Source organism: Theropithecus gelada, chromosome 11, assembly GCF_003255815.1.
Source record: "Theropithecus gelada isolate Dixy chromosome 11, Tgel_1.0, whole genome shotgun sequence".
In the NCBI taxonomy this organism is placed as follows: Eukaryota; Metazoa; Chordata; class Mammalia; order Primates; family Cercopithecidae; genus Theropithecus; species Theropithecus gelada.
This window is the reverse complement of record NC_037679.1, coordinates 13,567,769-13,594,913: the sequence shown is the minus strand read 5'-3', so window position 1 is coordinate 13,594,913 and position 27,145 is coordinate 13,567,769. Positions and strand designations below refer to the sequence as shown.

Sequence of the window (27,145 nt, the reverse complement as noted above, 5' to 3'; positions counted from 1 at the left end):
GTGTTTGGTTCATACACATGTGCTTTGCTGGGCTAAAAAGCAATCAGGCCTCAGCCCTTCTCCTCCCAAAGGGGGTTCCCAGCCCATGGCTTGAGTAGCTTTCACCTAAAGGTTGCCTTTTTGGCAATGCTTGGCTTAAAGATCCTGACCCAGAGATTCCTTGGGTTCCTCACCTAAGAAAGGGTCAGGACTTGCAGATGTGAGGATGGGATACGGGCCAGCATTGCCCCACAGTCTGGCCAGCCAGCCTCTCCCTTGGGCTGCAGCTGGCTCTGGAGAGGGGCTTTTAAAAAAGCAGATGGGTGATTTGGGACAGGAAGTAGAGTAGCAGAGTGAGGGGGAGAGTCATGGCAGGAAAAACAACATTGACTCTGGGCACTCTTATTCTGAGCCTTTCAGCCCAGAGTGGGGCAGAGGACTGGGGAACAGAAGGGACAGGGTTGACTTCAGGGGTAATATTCTGGAAAGGGAGGAGTCCTGGAGGAAAGGGACTGAAAGGCCTCGTAGTCCCCCTCCCCAGACTAAGATAAAGGCTAGAATCCTGAAAAGTGATCTCATCACACAGAGCCAGAGCTTGGGGAAGAGGTGGGGGGCAGGGGGTCACTGCCTTCCCTTACTAGAGTCCCTTCCTCTACTTCCACAGGGGATCTGGGAAGAATGGGGTCCTGGGTTTCAGCTGCCGGTGTTTTTTGGTTTTTGGATTTTTTTTTTTTTTTTTTTTTTTTTTTTTGGAGATAGCCTTGCTCTGTCACCCAGGCTAGAGTGCAGTGGTGCAATCTTGGCTCACTGCAGCCTCTGCCTCCTGGGTTCAAGTAATTCTCCTGCTTCAGGTTCCTGAGTAACTGGGATTACAGGTGTGCACCACCACATCCGGCTAATTTTTGTATTTTTAGTGGAGATGGGTTTTGCCATTTTGACCAGGCTGGTCTTGAACTCCTGGCCTCAGGTGATCTGCCCACCTGGGCATCCCAAAGTGCTGGATTACAGGTGTGAGCCACCGTGCCTGGCCAGAGCTCCCAGTGTTTACAGCCGTTAGGAGCTGAAGGTTGGGTCCCTTTGCAAGACTTCCCACCACCACCACCACTCCTCACAATTCTCCAGGTTTGTAGGAATCAGGTTAGTTTAATCAAGAAGGTACTGAGGGGCCAGCCACTCGCAGGCTTTTGGTTAACTGTCAGATCCAAGGAAGGGGCTCAGCAGAGGTTTACATACCGTAGGACCAAGAAGGGGACAAACGAGCAGAATCCTCCTGGTGAACGACCCCAGACTCCTGGGTTTTCAATACTAGCAGCTTGGAGGAGGAGGCAGCGGAACTTGAGGAGCCGGTGTAGGTCCTCTAGCAAGCTGACTGCGAATGCTGTATCTGTACCTGAACTTTTGTGTCCCAAATCCAGCTGGCTAGAACCCAGGCACCCGGTGGCCCCGGAAGGCAAGGGGGAATCCCAGTTGGCCGGATGCCAGAGGAGTCTCCTGTCTCTTTAGACCCCAAAGTCTCCTCCCTAAAGCACTGAGGGAGACCCCACACACATATACAGGCTTCCTCCACCCACCAGAGGTGATTCCTTTCCTCATTAGGAAATTCTCCGCTCCCTTTTCCGACTCGTTTTCCGAGCGTTTACGTTGTACATCTGGAAAGGAGTGGGGAGGAAGGAGGGGGAAGCAGAGAGGAGGGGGAAGAACCCAAACCCGCCCAATCTAACCCAGTCCAGACAACCGGCTTCCAGCTGGGGCTAAAGAAAGGGGGTTGGAGAGGTGCGCCTCCCCCCACGCCCCTTAGGGGTGGGGGACGCGGGCTCGGAGTTCCAGGGACCCAGGAATGCCCCCCCGCCAGCCCCCTCGGCAGGCGGGGGGAGGGCTCAGCCGGGAGTTTGGCAAACTCCTCCCCGCGTTGAGTCATTCGCCTCTGGGAGGTTTAGGAAGCGGCTCCGGGTCGGTGGCCCCAGGACAGGGAAGAGCGGGCGCTATGGGGAGCCGGACGCCAGAGTCCCCTCTCCACGCCGTGCAGCTGCGCCGGGGCCCCCGGCGCCGATCCCCGCTGCTGCCGCTGCTGCTGCTGCTGCTGCCGCCGCCACCCAGGGTCGGGGGCTTCAACTTTGACGCGGAGGCCCCAGCAGTGCTCTCGGGGCCCCCAGGCTCCTTCTTCGGATTCTCAGTGGAGTTTTACCGGCCGGGAACAGACGGGTGAGTGAGGAGGGCTGGCGACGGGATGGGGGTGGGGTAGCCGACTGGAGACTGGGGGCGCGGCTGGGGTCTGGAGGGGACCAGAGTTTGAGTTTGAGGGTGGAGTTTGGAAGGACTAGAGCTGCAGTTGGGGGCCCGCGCTAAAGTTGGGGGCCCGCGCTGGAGTAGGGAGGGCACCGTGGCGGGTGAGGAGGGGCCCTGGCGTTTGCGATCAGTGGGGAGACATGTGTCGGGTGGGGAGAGGACACGGAGCTGGAGAAGTCTGGGCAGGGGTCTCCGGGCCAAGAGAGAGGAGAGCGCGTGAATGGAGAGCTGAGGGTCTCTGGCTGAAGTCTGTGGGCTGCTGGGACCTGAGGCGGGTGGGGGCGCAGAGGGGGCGCAGAGGCCGAGAAGAGCTTTTGGGGGGGTCCAGGAGACCTCGGGATCCGTAGGGGCCATTGTACGGGGAGAGAACGGGTAGAAGCCGAATGAACTACGTGTAGTAGGGGGAAAGTCAGAGACTGAGGGGGTCGGAAGGTTAAATGGGGGCCAGCCTCATCCTCCCCTCCCCCCTCAACCCAGGCTGGGGAAGACCCGAGAGAGGAACGGCGGTTCCCTCTCCTTTCTCCTCTGTCTCCTACTCCTCCCTCCACCCCCATTCTCTGTTCAGGCGAGGGGATCCGAGAACTGGGGGCGAGTGCGGGGACCCTGGCAATGGGGGCGCTGGGGCTGGGGGCGAACTCAGCCAAGGGCGGGTGCTGGGATGTGTCGGGAGGGGTGTGTGCGCGCGTGAAGGGGGGTGGGCGGTTTCCCTCTTCCTCTAGCTCTTGGGAGGAAGAGAAAAGCTGGTTTCCTGTAGCTGGTCGGCTGGAGCTGTGCTGAGACCGGGACTTCTGGGGCTGGGGTCGGAAGCTGGGGAGACGCCGGCTCCGTGGGGCCAAGAACGTCAGAATGAAGGACTCAGGACCCTGGAAGTCTCAAAGGAGGATCCTTATTCCCAACTCAGCAGAGTGATAAGCAGACCCGGACCCCGAGTGCCTAGAAAATGGGGTGCTGACAGGCTTAGGAAACAGGAGTTAGAGTAGAAGCAACATTAGAACCAAGGGTGTCTGTTTAAATGTGGGATGAGGAAGATTGGGAAGCAAAAGAGGTAGGTGGTTACTCCTGGGCTAGGCCACAGATGCCAGATTCCTGGTCCTCCACAATGACTGGTGTAATCCTTTTTCTTCTACATCTCTGAGCTGGGAGCTTCCTACTGCTCACCCCCACCCCACCCCCAAGATCTCAGAGTTTGAGGGGAATTCAGAAGTGACCTGTTTTTACACATGAGACAGTTAACTGATCTCTACTCAGTCCCTGTGGTTTTTGGAGCAAAGGGGTTAATCTAGCTAATACAATTGGGGAGAAAGGCAAATTCTCCTTTGTCTGGAGGATTTGGGGATGGGAGAAAAGAAAAATGATTAGGCCTGGGCAGTTGGTTCTGGGCTATTCAACGTCCCCACCCAACCCTCACCCTACCCCCCTGGCCTTTTGCCCAAACCCCATTGCATCACCCTGGCCTGGAGCCTCTGCCAGGCCTGGTCTCCCCCAGGTTCTCTCAAACTTCTTATCACAGCCCTAATGGAGTAAAAAAGAGGGAGGGAGGAAGGAGATGAGGTCTCCTCCCGCAGATCAGAGTATCTAGTTGTCTGGCATTTAACCTTCTCTTTACTCCCCACCTCCCCTAAATTTCCCTTTAAAACACTCCTCTAAAACATCTGGACTTCACACATTCCTGGTCCCCTAGGTGTCTGTCTGGCCCCTGGCCTGATCCTATAGCCTCTAAAGTCCTCTTCTAAAACAGGACCCAGCTCTCATCCCTTCCCCTCCCCTTCTGCTCATCTCCCCTCCCAAGAGAACCCAGGTGTCCAGCTTGCACTCCTTCCCTCTCATTTCCTATTTACAATACCCTCTTAGAGTAGAACATTGTACCTTCCCAGTGACCTCCTCCCACCACAGCTAGGCCTTCACCCGCCTCCCCACAACACAAGACAAACATAGCCCCTCACCTACGGCCATTGCCAAAGAGGGACAGCCTCAGTGTTCTTGTTCTTCCTGCATCACCTCTCTTGGTGACCACCAAAACCGCATTAAAGGACAGGGTGAGCACCAAAGCAGTTAGATAGTAGGAAAAGGCAAAGCTTTAAGTCAGACAGAGGTAGGTGTGAGTCCCCACTACTTACTAGTTTTTTGTGTGGTACCCTGGTACCTAGGGTGAGGTACTTAAGCTCTTGGAGCCTGGTCTTCCCGTGAAAATCAGACACCTAACTAATGGAGTTCTGAGGACTAAATGAGAAAACATATACAAAAGGAACCTGGTCTGCAGAGGGTGATCAATAGATGGGCAGCATGGTTTTTATGGGGTAGCTGTTTCTGTTTCTGGTTCTCTCCTTCCTGGCTACCGCCTAGTTCTTTAAGTTCTCCCCCATTTCTTACTTGCTTTGAGTATTTGCTTATACTGGTGATAGTAACAATAGTCTCTTATATTCCTTTAGCACTTTCATATCGATTTTTCCATTGGATTGTAACAAAAATCCTTGTGTTAAAGCCAAGGAAGCATTATTGCCCCATTTTCAGATATATAAAAACTGAGGCTAGCCAGGCGCAGTGGCTCACGCCTGTAATGCCAGCACTTTGGGAGGCCAAAGCAGGCAGATCACCTGAGGTCAGGAGTTTGAGACCAGCCTGGCCAAACTGGTGAAACCCCGTCACTACTAAAAATAAAAAAATTAGCCAAGTGTGCTGGCGTGCACCTGTAATCCCAGCTACTCGGGAAGCTGAGGCAGGAGAATCGCTTGAACCTGGGAGGCCGAGATTGCAGTGAGCTGAGATCACACCACTGTACTCTGGGAGACAGAGCGAGACTCCATCCCAAAAAAACAGCAAACAAACTAACAAAAAATAAAAACAACTGAGGCTTCAGGAGTCATAGAAATTTTGAACCAGAAGTTAGTTTAGGAAACGTTCAAGGGAAATCCATCATTTTATGCCAGAGAATCCAAAGCTTGAAGAGAGACAGTGACTTGGCCCAGGACACTTGAAAGCTTGAAAGGCAGGCCAGTTTCAGCTCAGCCCCTTGTTTCCTTCTGCAACTGCCACAAGTGGAGACAGCTGTTCTTCCTCAGCCAATCATACATATCCCTTGTGAATGCACTGGGGGACCCCAAACCAGGTGTCCTTCTCTGGCCTGGCCCATGCTGCTGTAGGACCTGTAGGAGCTGGGCACTGGTCCACTTACTGCTCTCCACCCCTGACCTTGTCAGGCCAACAGAGTCAAACAGTAACCCAGTATTGAACTGGGACTTGGTTAATCAAAAGCTGGGGAGACAGCAGATATGAGAGGAGGGAATAAGTTGGCCATGGGGCAGACCAGAGTGCTGTCCTAGAAATCAGGATTCCTGATTTCTGCTTCATATTCTGGGAGGGATTCTGAGTGACCTAAGCACATTACTTAACTCCTCTGAGATAGTTTTCCCATCTACAGAATGAGAACATGGGACGAGGTAAGCAGCTTTGAACTTTTTCTTAAGGAGTATCAGAACGAGGCCAGCCTGCCTTTATGCCATGTGGCCTGAGGCACCTACAGTAAAGTCTTAAAACCAGTGGATGCTCTCTACAGTGCCTTCTAACTGTGGTAGTCTGTGTCTCTAAGGACCAACCCTTCCATTTCTGAGGCTTCAGAATAAATTATGGCAATTATTTCTTCTCTCAGACTCTATTTCAGAAGAGTATACCTGCCAAACTGCATTTAGTAAGAAATAATGAATTCCTTTTCTCATTTTTTTTATTTTTATTTTTTATTTTTTTGAGACGGAGTTTCACTCTTGTTGCCCGGTCTGGGATATAATGGCGCAATCTCGGCTCACCGCAACCCCCACCTCCCAGGTTCAAGAGATTCTCCTGCCTCAGCCTCCTGAGTAGCTGGAATTACAGGCATGCGCCACCACGCCCGGCTAATTTTGTATTTTTAGTAGAGACAGGGTTTCGCCATGTTGGTCAAGCTGGTCTCAAACTCCTGACCTCAGGTGATCCGCCTGCTTGGCCTCCCAAAGTGCTGGGATTACAAGCGTGAGTCACTGCGCCCAGCTGTTGTTTTGTTTTGTTTTGTTTTGTTTTGTTTTGTTTTGTTTTTGAGATGGAGTCTCGCTCTGTACCCTGGCTGGAGTGCAGTGGCGCAATCTCTGCTCACTGCAAGCTCTGCCTCCTGGGTTCACCCCATTCTCCTGCCTCAGCCTCCCGCGTAGCTGGGACTACAGGTGCCCACCACCATGCCTGGCTAATTTTTTCGTATTTTTAGTAGAGGCGGAGTTTCACCATGTTAACCAGGATGGTCTCGATCTCCTGACCTTGTGATCCGCCCGTCTCAGCCTCCCAAAGTGCTGGGATTACAGGCGTGAGCCACCGCATCCGATGCTTTTCTCGTTTTTTATTAACCAAAAACATCTATAGCTGCCAATCAGAGTTTCTGACCAGCATAAGATAACCAGGTTCCCACATAAGTTGATATAATTCCAGCCAAAAGCAAATACACTTTTAATTAGCCTAGGCCACCTTATCTGGTAAATGCATGATTTCCGTTAGCCTTTCTGAAATCTTGAAAATAGCCCACGGACCCTTCATTGTTACCTTCTTAGACCCCTAAAAGCGCCCAACTGCTGCAGGATTTAGGAAGCAGGAACAAGATGTGGGAAAACAAAGACAAACTAGCTTGCATGCCATCCCTGGCGCCAGTCACCTCACTTGGCCTGTTGGCAGGGCAGGCACTATTTATTGGATTGACTTAAGGTTGCTGGGATGGAAGGGCCACTGACTCTCCAGGTATAAGCCATGGGTAGTGTGGCAGGAGGAAAGGAGGCCTAGGTCTGTGTCACTTGCCTGCATGCCAGGTATCTTGAACCATCACACAGCCGGAATGGATACGCCCCTGACTTGTTGGCTTTACAAGCTTTGTAAACTCTCTGTCTTGCAACCTGCTAAACTCCAGGCTACTTCCTCAGGCCACCCCAGAAGTGTCAGGCTCAGCTCCTCTCCAAGAGCAGTGGGTGTTGGAGAAATTGGGAACAGGAACAGGGTCCCTTGGCCTTAGCCCGGAGATCTAGGAAAACTTTGAGATAACCTCTTCTTCACCCAGAGGAAGAGGGAGAGGGTACTGCCCAAGTCCACAGTTAGTGCCTGAACCAGAACTCTTGGCTCCTGGTCCAGTGCTCCTTTCACTGCTTCCTGTACCTCTACTGTTCTGGTCTAGTTCAGGTTGGTGGCCCTTTCTGCTTTCTAGAGCCTGAAGGCAGCAACCAAGTTCTCCGGGGGCTGCCCCTGCTGAGAGAGGGGTCTACTCCTCTCACCTCACCCAGCCCTGGGGCGGCGCAGCCAGACCCCCCAGTTGGATGTCATGCCTGAGTGAGAAGGGTGGGGCCTGGCAGGGAGGTGGGGGTGTGGGAGACAAACGGAGAAGTGAGAGGTTGGAAACAGACAGGAAGCCACAGGCAGTAAACATTTCCTGTCCCCAGAGTAACGGAGACTGGCACCTCCCCTCCCCACCCCCTAACTTCAGGAGCTCTCCCTCTTCAGCCTACCCACCTCCTATTCCTCTGGACCCTGCCTTCTCTCCCCTCCATTCTCACCACTGGCCCTCACAGACCCCTCCTCTCTCCCCACTTCCGTCCCCTCAGAACTGTCCTCTCTGCTGCTTCCATCCCCTATACCTCCTGGGCCACTCCTCCCTGCCTCAGTATACCTGGTCTTCTTGGAAAATACCCCCAGCTCTTGTAACCTCTACCATAATCCCTCACTTTGGGCCTTCTTGCCTAGTGAGAAAGCTGAAGAAGGTATTCAAATATCAGGGAAGGGGTAGGTATTGGATGGGCTGAAAGCTGAAAGTGGACAGAAACCAATAGAGATGGAGAAATGTAAAATCTGAGATAGAGAGATAGGATCCAAACACCAAAACCAAGAGAGCAAGCAGTCATAGGGGCAGAGGGACAGAGAGATTGAGAAGCAGTGCCAAAGGCTGACACGGAGCAGAGCAGAGGCCAAGGCTGGCAGGGGCACTGGTCCAGAGGCTGGGTCGAGTTGCCCAGGCAGCCAGATACAACTCCTGGCGGGAGACCCTTAGGAGAAAGCCAAGAGAGCCAAAAGCTGTGTGGAGGTCTTGGAGGCAAGGGACCGAGGGATGAATGAGGCAGAGCTGACGGCAGGAGGACTGCCCGGCCCCTTAGCTATGACCACCCCATTACATAGGACCTCCAACAGAGGCAAACTTCTCGTCTCAGGGGGAACGGAGGCACTGTGTCCAGAACTAGGACCCCGGTAGAGAAGACTCTGAATTCAGTCAGCTGGGGGTGGTCTATGGGAAAGGGGTTCAAGGGCTGAGACAGAGACCCAGCCAGGAAGGGGAGGTCCACACCAGGGCCGGGGTGAGGGCAGGCCCAGGCCCAGTGGAACAATCTGTTTTCACTGTCCTGCAGCTCCTCTCTCCACTCCTGCTGCCTGATTTCCAAGACTCACATTTTCCTCCTACACGCCCCAAGGCCGGGTGGCTGGGCAGCCGGATGCCTGGGTCTTGGCCCAGGGAGGGGATTTAGCTTGGGAGGAGAGTATATAGGCTAGATGAGAGACCCTGAGGCTCCACAGGACCTTGGGGTTCCAGAGGCTGCACATCTAATCTCAGAAGGTACATAGAGGAGAGGGAGAAGCCGGGGGTACAGGCTTTGGCCCCTCTTCCCCTTCTGGGAATTGACTCTGGTTCCTCTTCTCTTTATGAACAGGGGAAGGTAGGAGAGGACAGAGAATGGCGGGAGGAGGAGAGGGTTGTGTTAGTGACAGCGGCACATGGGGACCGCCTGACTCCAGTCTGTGCCTCTGGCATCTGTGGCATCTTCTGAGATATAAATACAACCCAGGGGGCATCTACTCCACCCCCAGCCAGCCCCAGCCTAGAGGCCTGGGTCCTTCCTGCCTCCAGACACCGATGAAGAGCTAGGAGCCATCCTGAACTGCCTCTCTTTTCCCCTTCACAGGGTCAGTGTGCTAGTGGGAGCACCCAAGGCTAACACCAGCCAGCCAGGAGTGCTGCAGGGTGGTGCTGTCTACCTCTGTCCTTGGGGCGCCAGCCCCACACAGTGCACCCCCATTGAATTTGACAGCAAAGGTAGGCCAGTGAAATTCAGAGAGGGACTGTGGAGTGGGACCGCAGCCTGGGGGCAAGGCCTGGGTGGGGCCTGGGGTGAGGGGTGGAGCCTGCTGGAACCCCCGGCCACGTGACTGCTCAGCACCAGCTCTGGTGCTCCAGCTGCTTACAGTGGATCCCCATGGCACTCACTGCACACTCCCGTCCAGCCCAGCCCAAGGAGGACGGGCATGATTCAGAAACATGTGGCTCTCATTTCCCCTGAATCACCCACAACTCTGGGACGCCAGGGCCGTAACACAGACAAAGACAGGGAAATGTTGCACAAACTATTCAGTTGCTTTAACGAAGTACTGACTAAGTGACAGTGCATGACAGGCACTATGCTGGTGCTGCAGGGATTGAAACATGACTAAGCCACTGCCCTCATGAGCTCAAGGTCTGAGTAGACACAGATGGATGGGAGGAAGACAGAGACTAATAGCTATCAGTTGCTCTGTGCCAGGCCCAGTTGTGAACACTTTACATGTATTAGTTCACTTAATCCTTTCAACAACTGTGTAAGGTATTATTATCCCCATTTTCTAAGTGAGGAGACAGAGGTTAAGTAGCTTATCCAAGGTTATACAGCTAGCAAACATTGGAGTGAGGTTATGAACTAGGGCCATCTGTCTCCAGAAATAAAAACCGGAGAGGCTGGGCACAGTGGCACACATCTATAATCCCAGCACTTTGGGAGGCTGAGGCAGGAGGATCTCTTGGTCCCAGGAGTTCAAGACCATCCTGGCCAACATAGTGAGACCCTGTCTCTACCAAAAACATTAGACGGGGCCGGGCGCAGTGGCTCATGCTTGTAATCCCAGCACTTTGGGAGGCTGACGCAGGTGGATCACTTGAGGCCAAGAGTTTGAGACCAGACTGGCCATCGTGGCAAAACCCCATCTCTACTAAATATACAAAAACTAGCCAGTCATGGTGGCACTTGCCTGTAATCCCAGCTACTTGGGAAGCTGAGGCACAAGAATTACTTGAGCCCAGGAGGCAGAGGTTGCAGTAAGCTGAAATCACGTCACTGTACTCCAGCATGGGCTACAGAGAAAGACTCTGTCTCAAAAAAAAAAAAAAAATGAGCCAGGCATAGTGGTGAGCACTTGTAGTCCCAGCTACTTGGGAGGCTGAGGTGGGAGGATCACTTGAGTGGGGAGGCCAATGCTGCAATGAGTGGTACTTGCCCCACTGCCCTGCAGCCTGAGTGACAGAGCAAGACCCTGTTTAAAAAATAAAAAATTTAAAAAACCTGGGCAACATGGCAAAACCCCATCTGTACAAAAAACACAAAAATTAGCTGGGCATAGTTTCCACCCACTTGGGGGGCTGAGGTGGGAGGATCACTTGCACCTGGGAGGTCAAGGTTGCAGTGAGCTGTAATCACGCCACTGCACTCCAGCCTGGGCAACACAGTGAGACCCTATCTCAAAAAAAAAGGAGGTGGAACAAGATGCTGTTAGAGACTGAGCCCAAGTACAGACAAAGAAGTTCAGCCAAAGGGTTACTCTCTTGGGAAATAGCCACTGTTCCCCACCACCCTCCTGCCCCTACTCCACAGCAGGCATCCTTATCTCAGTTGGGTGAGAAAGCAGGAACTATGGGGAGGCAACTCTAGAAAGCCCAGGTTCTGTGTGCGTGTGCGTGTGTGTGTCTGTGTGTGTGTGTGTATGTGTATGTGTGTAGTGGAGAGGTGAGTCAGGCTACACAAACAGGCTACACAAAGCAGAATTAAGCTCCTTACCAACTCCGCACTCCCAGTGAGTCATGGCATCTCAGGGCTTGGAAGTATTTGTTGGGTATCCCCAGGCTGAGGGTAGGGGCTGCCCTAGAGCTCAGCTGTCCATGGCTCAGCAAGACTCCCTCTTTTCACTCCCACAAGGCTCTCGGCTCCTGGAGTCCTCACTGTCCAGCTCAGAGGGAGAGGAGCCTGTGGAGTACAAGTCCTTGCAGTGGTTCGGGGCAACAGTTCGAGCCCATGGCTCCTCCATCTTGGTGAGGGGCCAGCAGGCTCAGTGGTGTGGTGGCCAGGGGATGGGCAGTGGTTGGATAACGCCGGGCCTGGAGGGAAGGAGGAAGGGCCTTACTGGACTGAATCTGAGGCCCCTCCTCCTGGGCCTTCCCAGGCGTGTGCTCCACTGTACAGCTGGCGCACAGAGAAGGAGCCACTGAGCGACCCCGTGGGTACCTGCTACCTCTCCACAAATAACTTCACCCGAATTCTGGAGTATGCACCTTGCCGCTCAGGTAGGGGAAAGAGGGGGCCTGTGCCCCATGTCTGCCTTCTCATATACTTGGAGTGTCTCATATACTTAGGGCTGACTCGCGCCCCCCACCACATACCCCCATGAGATTCTAAGTTGCTTAAGATAAAGGTTAACCCAGTTAGTTAGCCTTTATGCTTACTGACTGGTCCAGGGAGGCCCTTTCTCTGGTTCGCTCTCCCACCCCCTTCCCTATGCCCTCTCTTCTTTCCTGGATGACCCTCTGTGCAGGGCTCATTTTCACCACCTTCTCCCCTCACAGATTTCAGCTGGGCAGCAGGACAGGGTTACTGCCAAGGAGGCTTCAGTGCTGAGTTCACCAAGGTGAGAGTGTGGTCTGGGAGAGAAGGGGCCGTGGGTGGTGGACACGGGGGGATCGAGACCAGATGTTGGACTCCCCTCCTTTCACCCACAGACTGGCCGTGTGGTTTTAGGTGGACCAGGAAGCTATTTCTGGCAAGGTAAGTCCTCTCTCTGCCATTCTTTGTTTTTTTTTTGAGACGAAGTCTCACTCTGTCACCCAGGCTGGAGTGCAGTGGCACAACTTCTGCTGCCCAGGTTCAAGCGATTCTCCTGCCTCAGCCTCCCAAGTAGCTGGGATTACAGGCGCCTGCCATCACACCTGGCTAATTTTTGTAATTTTAGTAGAGATGGGGTTTCGCCGTCTTGGCCAGGCTGGTCTTAGACTCCTGATCCACCTGCCTTGGCCTCCCAAAGTGCTGGGATTGTAGGCGTGAGCCACCGTGCCCAGCGTGTTTCTGCCATTCTTTAAGTCACCTGGCACATAGCCTCCCACCCTACTCCCAATTCTCCTCTTCCTTTCCTGAAACTTACATGCCACCACCCTCCCCATGCTTCCCTTTCTTGAACCAGACTTCTGAAATACTACCCAGTCAGCCCCCAGAGCCCCAAGCCCCCTCTGCCACCTCCCCACCATCTACTCCCTCTTCATCCTCGCTCCAGGCCAGATCCTGTCTGCCACTCAGGAGCAGATTGCAGAATCTTACTACCCCGAGTACCTGATCAACCTGGTTCAGGGGCAGCTGCAGACTCGCCAGGCCAGTTCCATCTATGATGACAGCTACCTAGGTGAGCAAGCAAGTGGGGAAGGGATGGCAGAGGGAGAACCTCAAGTGCTCCTGTCCCCACTCACCCCCTTGCCTCCCCTCTCCTACGCGGGCATCCCCAGCACCCCTGCCATACTTGCCATGTGCCTGCTGACTATGAAGGCCCAGCAGGGGTGGGGAAGGGATTGGGGGATAGGCCAGAGCAGAGGGGTCCCCAAAGCAGGAATCCTAACATCCACCCACTCTGTCCCCCAGGATACTCTGTGGCTGTAGGTGAATTCAGTGGTGATGACACAGAAGGTGAGTGTGTCCCCAGGCTGGGGCCAAGGGAGGGGGGTGGTTAGAGGCTCAGGGTCAGACAGCCCGTGAACTCGGCCACTTACCATTATCTACTTCCCTTTCCCCGACCTTAAGTCACAACTTTCTCTTCTCTCTGCAGACTTTGTTGCTGGTGTGCCCAAAGGGAACCTCACTTACGGCTATGTAAGACCCAGCCTGACCCCTCACTTCCTCTCCTCCCCTGCCTAATCACAAAGAACCATGCATGGCAGTTTGCAAGGGCTCAAAAAGGTGGATCAGAACACGGGCTCTGGAGGCAGACTGGCATTCAAGTTCTGGCACTTACTCTGGCAGAATCATTCTGCTCTTTATTCATACTCTGCTTCCTGCTGAACCTCTCTGAGCCTCCTTCTTCTCTGTATACTGGGATAACAATCGTTCTGACCTCACAAGGCTCTGGCAAGGATGAAATGAGAAAATGCATGTGAAAGTAGTCAGTGAATTGTTGGGCAATGTACAACTGGCAGATGTTATTATTAGACGAGGACAAGTGCTTTTAAAAAGATACAGATAAGAGTGCCAGCGGAGTTCATTCAATTAACAACATTTATTAAGGCAAGGTAAGAGATAAGAAGATGAATAAGGTATCATACCCCATCTTATAAGATGCTTCTAATCAAGTAAGATAGATAAGACACTCATACAATTATGATCTAAAGTGGAGCAACTATTCATTCTCTTCTCTACTCAGTGCATCTGGCACTATCTATTCATGATTTCTATTCTTCACAACAAGCCTATGGGGTAGATATTATCATTTGTATTTTACATGTGAGAACACTGAGGTTCTAAGAGACCAAGTAAGTTCCTTAAGATCAACCAGTTAGTAAGTAGGTTTAAAATCAGGTCTCTCGGCCGGGCGCGGTGCCTCATGCCTATAATCCCAGCACTTTGGGAGGCCAAGGCGGGCGGATCACGAGGTCAGGAGATTGAGACCATCCTGGCTAACATGGTGAAACCCCGTCTCTACTAAAAAAAAAAAAATACAAAAAATTAGCCGGGCGTGGTGGCGGGAGCCTGTAGTCCCAGCTACTGGGGAGGCTGAGGCAGGAGAACAGCATGAACCCGGGAGGCGGAGCTTGCAATGAACCGAGGTCACGCCACTGCACTCCAGCCTGGGCGACAGAGCGAGACTCCATCTCAAAATTTAAAAAAAAAAAAAAAAAAAAAAATCAGGTCTCTCTTAATCCAATATCAGCATTCTTTCTGCACTTTGCTAAACTTCAGAAAAGTGGATACAGTGACACAGCAGTTTAGGGGAAGGAATAATCTCCTTTCTAGGAAAAGGATGATAACAAGTTTGGGGAGTCAGGAAATAAAAATTTAAAATGTTTAAAAAGGAAGAGGACAGATCAGAGAAGGTTCTATGAAGGTTCAGCAGAGATGAGGCAGGAGGGCATCCTGTGCAGGAGCACGAACGAGGTGGAAGAAAAGGAAACAATTTCAGCCCAGCTTAGCAGACTCCTGAGCTGATTGAGGATGAGTAGAATATGGAAAGGTTGAGCAAAAACAGATAGGTTAGGGCCACATTCTCCAGAGCTTTGGAGGACCAGCCAAGAAGTTGAGACTTTGGGCAGTGACTGCAGGGAGCCACTGGATTTCCAAGCTAGAGGTAGCCTCCTAAATCTGCTGGGAGAGCTGGAGGCAGGGACATTGTCAAGACATCTGTCTAGCAGTCCTGGGAAAGGGCTCATACCAGGATTCAAGAGGCCTGGTGGGGCCAGTCACTAAGGGAACATAGGGGAGTCATGGTGTTTGTGGTTCGGGGTACTGGAGGATGAGGATGACTTAGGTTTTGAACATGATGGGTTTGAGGCACTGGCGCACATTCAGTCATAATTATTATTGAGTGCCTACTACTCACCAAGCATGACTTTAGGCTCTGAGGAGAAAGCAAAGGACAAAATCAAGTTCCTGCCCCTATTGATCTTTCATTCTAGTGGGTAGAGAGGGACAAGGAACAGATACATACAAATCTGTCAGTAGTTGGTGATTGATATGCAGAAAAATAGTGGAGCAGACATAGGGTGGAGCTACCTGGCATAGAGGTGGGAATATGAGGGCAAAGCTGATGAGGGAGCTAGGGACAGTGGTCTACATCTCTAAGGGATACCTGCCCCTGAGTGTCCTGTACACATCTGTTCTTTAACCATGGGATACTCTGGGATTCCAGGACCAATGGGCCTATCTCTTCATCCCCCAGGTCACCATCCTTAATGGCTCAGACATCCGATCCCTCTACAACTTCTCAGGGGAACAGGTAAGGATACCCCTCAATCCCACCCCAGCTTGGCCCTCTGCCAATGAAGCCCCAGCCCTGACCTGTGTCAGCCCAACTTCCCAGCCCTTCTTGATCCTGTGTATTGAACCTTCTAGTTCTGACCCAGCGCTGCCCCTTTGTCCTCCCCAGATGGCCTCCTACTTCGGCTATGCAGTGGCTGCCACAGACATCAATGGGGACGGGTGAGCAGTGGGAAATGAGCTCACTGTGATACCTCTCCCAGCTCCAGGAGGGAAGAGTGGGAATGGGACAGAAAATGCAAGGAGAATTTCTCCAGGGCTTTTTCTCTAGGCTCTCACTTATACCTGCATACCCCTTGCTCAGGGACAAGGAAAGCTGAGAGCTAATGATCAGAGACCTCAGGTCTTCTGACTCGATGGAATCCAGAGTGCCTGGGGTTTTTGGCACTAGGATTGGGGTGGGGTGGCAAGACAGGGTATCGAGATGCCTGGGTTTGCCCTTCCCCTCAGGCTGGATGACTTGCTGGTAGGGGCACCCCTGCTCATGGATCGGACCCCTGACGGGCGGCCTCAGGAGGTGGGCAGGGTCTACGTCTACCTGCAGCACCCAGCCGGCATAGAGCCCACGCCCACCCTTACCCTCACTGGCCATGATGAGTTTGGCCGATTTGGCAGCTCCTTGACCCCCCTGGGGGACCTGGACCAGGATGGCTACAATGGTGAGTACCATGGGCTCAGAGAGTGAAAGGGGAGGCAGGGGCCCAAGTCAGAAGGGATTTGGGGAGCGGGTGTCTGTCAGCTAAGATACCCAGACCTCCATGACTTCCCGAGGGGTTAAAATCCCACTGTCTGGGTCTTGGGATTTCAAGAGACTAGAATATAGGGACTGACAGATGGGAAAAAACTAGGATCCTAGGTCCTGGGGTCTGGGAGTAGAGATTTGGGCCCCTGGATTCCTGGCCTGCTGACTAGTGTGTGTTCTGTGTCTTCCAGATGTGGCCATTGGGGCTCCCTTTGGTGGGGAGACCCAGCAGGGAGTAGTGTTTGTATTCCCTGGGGGCCCAGGAGGGCTGGGCTCTAAGCCTTCCCAGGTTCTGCAACCCCTGTGGGCAGCCAGCCACACCCCAGACTTCTTTGGCTCTGCCCTTCGAGGAGGCCGAGACCTGGATGGCAACGGATACCCTGGTGAGTTGTGCCTGAGGCCCCTTTTCACCTTAAAATTCACTTGTCACTGACCCCTACCCTCTCTTCTTCACCTTTCCTAAAGTTCCTGGGTGCAGTTCTAGCTAATTCCAACAGAGGGCGCTGTCTTCTCACTTCAGCCTCCCTGAGCGTTGAAACCAGGAGGGGTTAGGAAGAAAGGATCCTGATTTGGGGCTTGCTGTAAGACGTGATTTCTTGACTTCTTACAGATCTGATTGTGGGGTCCTTTGGTGTGGACAAGGCTGTGGTATACAGGTATGAACTCCAAGGGGAGTTGAGGGGACAACGTAGGGGAACTGGAACTGGAAATTTCTCAACAGAGCTGAGGTTGGGAAAATCAATGCAGAGGACACACACTCTGGGGCTTGGGCATCAGTTTCCTGTGTCCAGGTTACAGAGGAGTCCTAATTCTATTGACCCCACATCTACTCTTGGCAGGGGCCGCCCCATCGTGTCTGCCAGTGCCTCCCTCACCATCTTCCCTGCCATGTTCAACCCAGAGGAGCGCAGCTGCAGCTTAGAGGGGAACCCTGTGGCCTGGTGAGCTGGCGCCCAGGGAATTGCAGAGACCTGAGCCTGGGAGTGGGCAGGGGCACCAAGTCTGCCTTCAGAAGGGGAAAAATGGGGGTGTCCTAGTCTGGGTCTGGCTGGGAGATAGGTAGAGGATAGGATGTCTGTTCCAGTTGGATTCACCAGCTTTCTTCTTGGTCTTTCTCCAGCATCAACCTTAGCTTCTGCCTCAATGCTTCTGGAAAACACGTTGCTGACTCCATTGGTGAGGGAGACTGCCTGGATCTCTCAGGCCCTAGGACAGGGAGCGAAGGGACTGGGTACCTGGGGACATTTCTTCTCTCTGAAAAGATGAGGAGAGACAAGCAGTTTCCCCTTATATGTCCCTGGCTGCAGGCTTCACAGTGGAACTTCAGCTGGACTGGCAGAAGCAGAAGGGAGGGGTACGGCGGGCACTGTTCCTGGCCTCCAGGCAGGCAACCCTGACCCAGACCCTGCTCATCCAGAATGGGGCTCGAGAGGATTGCAGAGAGATGAAGATCTACCTCAGGGTATAGCCCAGAGGGCGGGGTGTGGACTGGCCAGGGAGGGTGGCCACATAGAACTGAGGGCACCTCCTGATGGGAAAAAGATTGGGGGATTCCAGTGAAGGGTTTGGGACTCTTGTGGGGACTGAGAAAGGGAGACTTTCTGTCAGAGGAGCTGGGAAGCAGGCTGCCAGCGCCTCTGAAACAATAAGAATGGTCAGAATTGGGCCCTAAGCAGACAAAGGGATATGAGAGAGGCTGAGGAGCAGGACCACCAAGTCTCCAGAGTCTCCTGACTCTGTGAACTCTCTCCTCTGTCCCCAGAATGAGTCAGAATTTCGAGACAAACTCTCCCCGATTCACATCGCTCTCGACTTCTCCTTGGACCCCCAAGCCCCAGTGGACAGCCACGGCCTCAGGCCAGCCCTGCATTACCAGAGCAAGAGCCGGATAGAGGACAAGGTGAGGACAGGGCAGGGAGAAGGGACCTGGGAGGACAGAGGCCTGGGTACTGTGGGGGCAGGGCCCCGGAAAGAGAAGAGCCTATAGCCCAGGAATGGGTCTAAACTTCCCCTCTCAAGGCTGCCCTGCTCCCCAGGCTCAGATCTTGCTGGACTGTGGAGAAGACAACATCTGTGTGCCTGACCTGCAGCTGGAAGTGTTTGGGTAAGTAGGGCTGACTAGCTAGGGAGTTCAGGTGCACCTGGCACCTGAAAGAGTCAGCTAGGGACATACTAGCTGTGTCGCCTTGGGAAGTTGCTCAGCTGCTCTGAGCTTTAACTCTTTTGTCTGTATAGTGGGAATAGTAGCATTTATTTCTCAGAGTTTTTAGAAAGATTAAATGAAATAATCTACATAGAAAATCTAGCCTAGTGCCTGCCATAGAGTTAGAACTCAGTAAACAGTATCTATTATTACTGTATTATTACTCTTTTTTTTTTTTTTTTTTTGAGACGGAGTCATGCCCTTGTCACCCAGGTTGGAGTGCAGTGGCACAATCTCGGCTCACTGCAACCTCCACCTCCCAGGTTCAAGCAATTCTCTGCCTCAGTGTCCCAAGTAACTGGGATTACAGGTGCCCGCCACCATGCCCAGCTAATTTTTTTATTATTATTATTTTTAGTAGAGACGGGGTTTCACCATCTTGGCCAAACTTGTCTTGAACTCCTGACCTCATGATCCACCCGCCTCAGCCTCCCAAAGTGCTGGGATTACAGGCGTGAGCCACTATGCCCGGCCTCGTATTATTACTCTTATAATTGTCCTTTGTCCTAGTTTGAGGATTAATTCCCCAGTTTCCCCTACCCTCTGTGTCCCTTCCAGGGAGCAGAACCATGTGTACCTGGGTGACAAGAATGCCCTAAACCTCACTTTCCATGCCCAGAATGTGGGTGAGGGTGGCGCCTATGAGGCTGAGCTTCGGGTCACCGCCCCTCCAGAGGCTGAGTACTCAGGACTCGTCAGACATCCAGGGGTGAGATGAGATTCTCCAGTGGGAGTTGGGAGGATACCTCTCCAGAGAGGACACCAAAACCTGACCAGTGCCCACCCCACCTCCAGAACTTCTCCAGCCTGAGCTGTGACTACTTTGCCGTGAACCAGAGCCGCCTGCTGGTGTGTGACCTGGGCAACCCCATGAAGGCAGGAGCCAGTGTAAGTCTGGGATGAAGGAGGATGGGACAGAGGGAGAGCAGACCTGAGGGCGGTAACCAGCCAGCCGAGAGCACCGCTGTGAGATAGGGAGGGAGAGTGAAATACACAGTCTAACTGCCCTCTTTTCCTCTTGTTCTGTCCCCAGCTGTGGGGTGGCCTTCGGTTTACAGTCCCTCATCTCCGGGACACTAAGAAAACCATCCAGTTTGACTTCCAGATCCTCAGGTAGGGAGTGAGTGTGTCTAGGCTGGGGCTGAGCTGGGGACAGAAGGGAGGGCTGGGCACAGTTCTCACTGGCTGCACTCTAGCACCTCAGTCTTGCCTCCATCCCACAGCAAGAATCTCAACAACTCGCAAAGCGACGTGGTTTCCTTCCGGCTCTCCGTGGAGGCTCAGGCCCAGGTCACCCTGAACGGGTCAGTGCCAGGCAGAATGGGGTCTTTCTGAGAGGGGAGACAGACTTCTAGGGAAGGATGCATATGGGGTTCTCTCCACCCTCCCCTAAACCACCCTCCTCCTTAGTGTCTCCAAGCCTGAGGCAGTGCTATTCCCAGTAAGCGACTGGCATCCCCGAGACCAGCCTCAGAAGGAGGAGGACGTGGGACCTGCTGTGCACCATGTCTATGAGGTAAGGAGGGAAAGGGGCAGGGCCAGAATGAATGAAGGGAAAGGAAAGGTAGTATGAGTGACAGATGGCTGAGACCCACGTGAGGTACTGAGAGAAAGAGAGGAGGGAGGGGTAAGTGATATGCAAAGGCATGAGGCAGAGTCCTGTGAGAAACAGCCAGAAGACAAACAGGCCAGTTGAGTGGCTTGGAAAGAAAGATGGAGCCCCCTCCAAAAGTGTTGGCTAGAGAGGATTTCACCTCTGCCCATTGCTTCCCTGCTTCATCTCTGAGATAGGAGCCCGACAGCAAGGTATAGTGGAGCCACGGTGATCCAGGGTCTCAAGGGGGCAGAAGCATTCCCTTCCTTCTCATGATGATTGTGCTCTTCCCTCCTCAGCTCATCAACCAAGGCCCCAGCTCCATTAGCCAGGGCGTGCTGGAGCTCAGCTGTCCCCAGGCTCTGGAAGGTCAGCAGCTCCTATATGTGACCAGAGTTACGGGACTCAACTGCACCACCAATCACCCCATTAACCCAAAAGGCCTGGAGGTAAGGGCCTGAACACTGGCATGGGGAAGAGGAGCAGGTTCAGAGGACCTGGGGATTGGGGAAGGTTGCTGGGGGCCTGCAAGAGGCAATGAGGATGTGCCTTTAGCTAGGGCTGAGGGTCACAAGGCCCAGAGGTACCTCAAAAGCCTCTGGAGGAAAAAGGACTTTCATCCACTGTGTTTCTTTCTGCCTGAACTATCCCTTCTTTGTTTCCTGGCATACCCCTAGGGCCCAGTTATGTGCCACCTCCTCTAGGAAGCCTTCTTCAAACCTTTTCCTCTGGGCCCCAATGCCTGTTTTATAGTTCATTTACTCGTTAACATTTAATTAAATAAGTGCCTGTACTGAACACTGTTAGGCCCAGGAAATATTGTACCAAACAAAACTGACAAGGTCTCCACGTTCATGGAACTTACATTCTAGTGAAGGGTGATAGACATAGAAAATAGAAAGAGAAGGAGAAAAATTAACAAGGATTGAAAAGTGATGAAGTGAAGTGTTAATAAGCTGTGGGGATACGATTTAAACTGAATCACCGGAAAACCTCTTGAAGACGTCACAGTTGAATTGAGGCCTGAAAGATAAGGTTGAACCTATCTGTAAGACTCAGGGATGAGCATTCCAAACCGAGGGAACAGCCAGTGCAAAAACAGGAACTTGGACCTAATTATTTATTTAAGCATCTCCTCTAGCGTGAACTCTAAGAACCAAGTTTTCTTCATTTCCATATTTTAACCCCGAGCTCGGTGCCTTGCACATAGGAGGCGAAGAGTTGGATGATCAATAAAGAGATAGATGAAAGAATAGGTTGAAGCTGCTCTGGAACCCAGGTGCCGGCTGACTCAGAAGCTGTAATGAGATGGGAAAGGGGCTCAATACTCTCTTTCTCTTATAGTTGGATCCCGAGGGTTCCCTGCACCACCGGCAAAAACGGGAAGCTCCAAGCCGCAGCTCTGCTTCCTCTGGACCTCAGATCCTAGTAAGTCAGACAGGGAATGAGGTGTGGAGGAAAGCGTTGAGTACTTGTTTGGGTTCTCACAGCCATCACAAGGGCAGAACAGCAGGTTCAAGCTTCTTTCTTCCTAGAAATGCCCAGAGGCTGAGTGTTTGAGGCTGCGCTGTGAGCTCGGGCCCCTGCACCAACAAGAGAGCCAAAGTCTGCAGCTGCATTTCCGAGTCTGGGCCAAGACTTTCTTGCAGGTGAGGGAGCCTTACCTCAGCCCTGACCCCTGACCTTTGGGCCTGCTTAGACTGACTCACCCCTTTCTCCACTACAGTAGCCACCCCTCCTTTGGTGAATGGGATCCAGCACTCCAGCTCCCTTGCCCTTGTCTAGACCAGGCTGTATGTCCTTGGCGCCACCTAGTGACCACAGTGGGAGCAGCAGCTTCCCTTTCCTGGCCCATTCAGAGGGGGGAGGGCTGGAGGGAGACCAGTGTGCAAAGAATGATAGAAAAACAGTGAGATGGAAGATGAATCCATAGTGGAGAGGTAAGCACATGTAGGAATAGTAAAGAGCAGTCACTTCTTGAGCACACACTGCAGGCCAGGCACTGTCCTGGTGTCAAAGCACATTAATAATTCAAAAAAAAGTTTTTATTGAACATGTAGTCATCTAATTATATATTATCGTTACAATTATTCAGTTACACATTTGTCATCCCATATAAGGAACATCAAGAGAGGCTCAGGGGCCAGGCACAGTGGCTCACACCAGTAATCCCAGCACTTTGGGAGGCCGAGGTTGGCAGATTACTTGAGCCCAGAAGTTTGAGACCAGCCTGGGCAACATGGCAAAACTCCACTTCTACAAAAACAAAACAAAACAAAAATTAGGTGGGCACGATGGCACATGCCTGTAGTCCCAGCTACTTGGGAGGCTGAGGCAGGAGGATTGCTTGAGCCCAGGAGGTGGAAGTTGCAATGGCCTAAGACCACACCACTGCACTCCAGCCTGGGCGACAGTGTAAGACTTTGTCTCAAAAAAAAAAAGAGAGAGAGAGAGACTCAGGAAGAATGAGTCCAAAATAGGGAAAGATCACAACCCCAGCCAGACCATGGGGAACCCTATGTCCTCTGGATCCCAAGAGAGGATGTGCTGACCAACTTTCTCCCACCCACAGCGGGAGCACCAGCCATTTAGCCTGCAGTGTGAGGCTGTGTACAAAGCCCTGAAGATGCCCTACCGAATCCTGCCTCGGCAGCTGCCCCAAAAGGAGCGTCAGGTGAGTCTAGGGCCAGAGGACTGGACGAGGGAATACAGGGCTCAGAGTGCTGGAACTAGGGCTGGGACATGGGTGAGGGCTGGCCTTGGTATTATTAACAACTGTTGAGAATCTAATATGCGCCAAGCACTGTGCAGATGCCAGAGACAGCGTGGTAAGCAAGACCAACATGGTATCTTTGCTCCTGGAGTTCACAGTCTCGTGGAACAACACAGTGTTCCAAGTGTGGTGATATTTATGAAAACACATAATAGGAACACCTGAACCCAGTCTAACTGGATCAGGGAAGGCTTCCTGGAAGAAGTGAGGTTCAAGCTGAGACCTGAAGAATAAATAGGAACTAACCAGGCTAGTCATTCAGGAAAGGGATATCCTGGGGAGAGGTGAATAACAGATATGAGGCCGAGTGCAGGGGCTCACACCTGTAATCCCAGCACTTTGGAAGGCCAAGGCAAGCGGATTTCTTGAGCTCAGAAGTTTAAGACCAACCTGGGCAACACAGTGAGACCCTATCTCTACCAAAAAAAATACAAAAATTAGCCAGATGTGGTGTTGCACATCTGTAGTCCCAGCTACTCGGGAGGCTGAGGCAGGAGGATCGCTTGAGACCAGGAGGCAGAGGTTGTAGTGAACCGAGATCGCACCACTGCCCTCCAGCCTGCCCTCCAGAGTCTCACTCTGTCAAAGAAAGAAATGGATATGATATGAAAGCCCGAAAGTAAGAGACAATATTGCACATTTTAGGAACTTAAATTTTTAAGCTCAGAATGCTGTTAGTTCAAAATAAGAGGTGGGAAGTAGGTCTAGATCCAATGACAAGTGGAGGCCAAGTATAGGGTGGAAAGAACTTCTGAGCTTTCATTGACTTCACCCAACTTGCTCCCCAGGTGGCCACAGCTGTGCAATGGACCAAGGCAGAAGGCAGCTATGGCGTCCCACTGTGGATCATCATCCTAGCCATCCTTTTTGGCCTCCTGCTCCTAGGTCTACTCATCTACATCCTCTACAAGGTCAGCCACATCCTGCTTGTGACTTGGCCACCCTCTCATCAGGCTCTGCCCTTGACCTGGCACAGTCCCAAGTATCTACCTCTAGACCAGTTCACCAGCCATGTGCCCCCACCTCTGTCCTGGCTACATGCATCCCATCCTAACCCTTCCTATAGGATCCCTCCCTACATTCTATAGCCCCTAGCTTAGAAAGGGTCCTCTTGACTCAAGACGGTAAGTTTGCCTATACTTGCAAAATCAGTGGAACCCACAGATTACAAATACATGGCATTTGTGCTGTCAGTTTCTCCAAAAATCCATGGCAGTCATCACTAACCTAGAAATGGCTACTGATCATCTCCTAGAAGTGGCTTCAGAATCTCTCTCGGGCCGTGCGCGGTGGCTCAAGCCTGTAATCCCAGCACTTTGGGAGGCCGAGACGGGCGGATCACGAGGTCAGGAGATCGAGACCATCTTGGCTAACACAGTGAAACCCCGTCTCTACTAAAAAATACAAAAAACTAGCCGGGCGAGGTGGCGGGCGCCTGTAGTCCCAGCTACTCGGGAGGCTGAGGCAGGAGAATGGCGTAAACCCGGGAGGCGGAGCTTGCAGTGAGCTGAGATCCGGCCACTGCACTCCAGCCTGGGCGACAGAGCAAGACTCCGTCTCCAAAAAAAAAAAAAAAAAACAAAACAAAACAAAAAAAACAGAATCTCTCTCAAGAGGTAGCCATGGCCAAGTGTGTGGCTCACCCCTGTAATCCCAACATTTTGGGAGGCCAGGGTGGGAAGACAGCTTGAGCCCGGGAATTCAAGACCAGCCTGGGTAGCACACTAGGACCTTGTCTCTACAAAAAACCACAAAGATTAGCCAGGTTTGATGGTGCGTGCCTATGGTCCCAGCTACTCTGGAGGCTGAGGTGGGAGGATCGCTTGAGCACAGGAGTTTGAGGCTACAGTGAGCCATGATCATGCCACTGCACTCCAGGCTGGTCAACAGAGTGAGACCCTGTCTCAAAAACCAACAAACAAAAGCAGCCACTACTAAGCAATCAGACTGGCCGCTTGAGTTCAAACCTATCTGCCATTTCTGGCTTAACTGGGGAATTTTAAAGACACTGGTAAAAGATACCCACCATACAAAACCACCCCCAAGTTTAGTCCTCCTGGGTCCATTGCACAACTTGGAGGGGTAGTCCTAGCCTGAATTCAGAGGCCACTTTGCAGGATGTAGAGGCTGGAGGCACTAGAGTCCTCCTTATTACTTCTTGGGATAAGAGCTGTGGAGAAAAGGCAACCATAGTACCTAAACTCTCCCTCTTTTCCCCTTTATCAGCTCGGATTCTTCAAACGCTCCCTCCCATATGGCACCGCCATGGAAAAAGCTCAGCTCAAGCCTCCAGCCACCTCTGATGCCTGAGTCCTCCCAATTTCAGACTCCCAATCCTGAAGAACCAGTCCCCCCACCCTCATTCTACTGAAAGGGAGGGGTCTGGGTACTTCCTGAAGGTGCTGAGGGCCAGGGAGAAGCTCCTCTCCCCAGCCCAGAGACATACTTGAAGGGCCAGAGCCAGGCGGGTGAGGAGCTGGGGATCCCTCCCCCCCACGCACTGTGAAGGACCCTTGTTTACACATACCCTCTTCATGGATGGGGGAACTCAGATCCAGGGACAGAGGCCCCAGCCTCCCTGAAGCCTTTGCATTTTGGAGAGTTTCCTGAAACAACTTGGAAAGATAACTAGGAAATTCATTCACAGTTCTTTGGGCCAGACATGCCACAAGGACTTCCTGTCCAGCTCCAACCTGCAAAGATCTGTCCACAGCCTTGCCAGAGATCCAAAAGAAGCCCCCAGCTAAGAACTTGGAACTTGGGGAGTAAGACCTGGCAGCTCTGGACAGCCCCACCCTGGTGGGCCAAGAAGGAACACTAACTATGGATGGTGCCCCAGGACCAGCTCAGGACAGATGCCACAAGGATAGATGCTGCCCAGAGCTCAGCTCGAAGGGGAATCAGAACTTAAATGGGGCCACATCCAGCCTGGGGTCTAGAGTTGATCTGGAACCCAGACTCAGACATTGGCACCTAATCCAGGCAGATCTGGGATTATATTTGGGCCTGCTCCAGACCTGATCCTGGAGGCCCAGTTCACCCTGCTTTAGGAGAAGCCAGGAATTTCCCAGGACCCCGAAGGGGCCATAATGGCAACAGATCTGGAACCTCAGCCTGGCCAGACACAGGCCCTCCCTGTTCCCCAGAGAAAGGGGAGCCCACTGTCCTGGACCTGCAGAATTTGGGTTCTGCCTGCCAGCTGCACTGATGCTGCCCCTCCTCTCTCTGCCCAACCCTTCCCTCACCTTGGCACCAGACACCCAGGACTTATTTAAACTCTGTTGCAAGTGCAATAAATCTGACCCAGTGCCCCCACTGACCAGAACTCGAATCCGTGATCTCATACCTCACTCTTTCCAAACCCATCCTGGAACCAAGCAGCTTGGTGGAAAGCAGATGCCTATTTCTCTCATGGCTTCTTTCCACTCGGGGCCAGAAGTACGACCCCCTAGACACTGTGAAACTAGTTCTGGATTCCCTTCTTAGGTGAAAGACGTGATGGAAGGAGAGAAAGCAGGGCTTGACTCCTCTCCCCCTCCCTCATCCCCCATCAGATCTGGTCCCCAACACTCCCAAGGGAGAAGCAAAAGGAATCTCTTCTCTTTGGGTTTCAGGATTAGAGAAGAAAGCAAAGGGGGAGGTCCAAGGTGGAGGTGGGGAAGGATGGTTCAGAAAATTTCCCAGGCTTCCCTAAATCAGAATAATGAAATGAGAGGAAAAAGCCATAGAACTAAATTAGAAGAAAGCCCAGTTAGGTTTTTGTATTGCTTTGTTTTCATTGCTACTGTGTGCTGGTAGGGGGTGTTAGTTTGCATACATTTAATTTCTCACAGGGTTCTGTGAGGTTGGTACTATTAATCCCATTTACACAAAGGGAAACTGAGGCCCAGAGAGGTTACATAACTTGTGCAAAGTCACACAGTGAGTGGCAGAACAGAGTGAAACTCAGCCTTATCTGACTGGGAAAGTCCGAATTCTTAACCAACATGCCACAGGGTTCAGATCTTTGAAGATAAATCATGCAAAGTGAGGGATCCTCAGGGTCCTCTTTTCTCCTCAAGGCCTGTCACAACATGCAGCAAGAGGGAGAGCAATTGGGGTTGTTGGAGACAAAGATGTCCCTGTCAGGATAGACTAAAATTCAGCCACCAGAGGGCAGCATAGCCACAAATTTATGGGAAATTTGGGAAGGTAGGGTATGCGGTCCACCTCACCCTCTTCCCCCATCACCAGGACTATTCTCATTAACTCAGGCTCCTGCCTAGCAGGGCCTGCATAAAATATCCCTCCTGGGAGACCAAGCCTGGACCACGCTGCAGTCTGTGACTTCTTAGAATGCTCCGAGTCAGGAATGTCTTCACAGAACCCATAAACGAAAAGGAGCTGATGGGGTAGAAGAGGCAGCATGAGACAAAGAACCCCCTAGCATTTCTAAGAATGGCAGCCATGGCATAACAAGGCACCAGAAATTCTAGAGGGAGGAAATCGCATA

The 27,145-nt window shown here is 52.4% G+C and overlaps 1 protein-coding gene and 1 long non-coding RNA gene across 2 annotated transcripts in view; one reads left to right on the top strand and one right to left on the bottom strand.

The window, feature by feature from the left end:
* Positions 1-27,145, bottom strand: part of LOC112633978 — an 82,809-nt gene that overhangs the window by 14,607 nt on the left and 41,057 nt on the right. The window contains exons 2-3 of the long non-coding RNA XR_003121704.1: positions 13,327-13,436; positions 11,119-11,300 (exon numbers count right to left, since the gene is read on the bottom strand). This is a non-coding gene — a long non-coding RNA (uncharacterized LOC112633978). The remainder of the gene's footprint in view (positions 1-11,118; positions 11,301-13,326; positions 13,437-27,145) is intronic.
* Positions 1,690-25,980, top strand: ITGA5 (integrin subunit alpha 5). Its single transcript, XM_025400830.1, has 30 exons — positions 1,690-2,181; positions 9,216-9,346; positions 11,253-11,365; positions 11,497-11,617; positions 11,897-11,958; positions 12,050-12,095; positions 12,598-12,723; positions 12,957-13,001; positions 13,141-13,184; positions 15,244-15,300; positions 15,451-15,503; positions 15,792-16,000; positions 16,275-16,466; positions 16,694-16,739; positions 16,923-17,024; positions 17,204-17,259; positions 17,391-17,545; positions 17,846-17,983; positions 18,120-18,187; positions 18,845-18,995; positions 19,082-19,174; positions 19,320-19,399; positions 19,510-19,590; positions 19,697-19,802; positions 20,180-20,329; positions 21,225-21,308; positions 21,416-21,529; positions 22,453-22,554; positions 23,442-23,564; positions 24,880-25,980. Exons 1-30 carry the CDS (start codon positions 1,817-1,819, stop codon positions 24,961-24,963), a joined length of 3,297 nt encoding a protein of 1,098 aa, XP_025256615.1. The 5' UTR covers positions 1,690-1,816; the 3' UTR covers positions 24,964-25,980.

Excerpts from the sequence above, each read along its gene's own strand:
- ITGA5 (XM_025400830.1), top strand. The coding sequence starts at position 1,817 with ATGCCCCCCCGCCAGCCCCCTCGGCAGGCGGGGGGAGGGCTCAGCCGG. Across the intron at positions 15,504-15,791 it reads ACAGACATCAATGGGGACGG|GCTGGATGACTTGCTGGTAG; the intron begins GTGAGCAGTGGG and ends CCTTCCCCTCAG. Across the intron at positions 17,984-18,119 it reads AGAGCCGGATAGAGGACAAG|GCTCAGATCTTGCTGGACTG; the intron begins GTGAGGACAGGG and ends CCTGCTCCCCAG.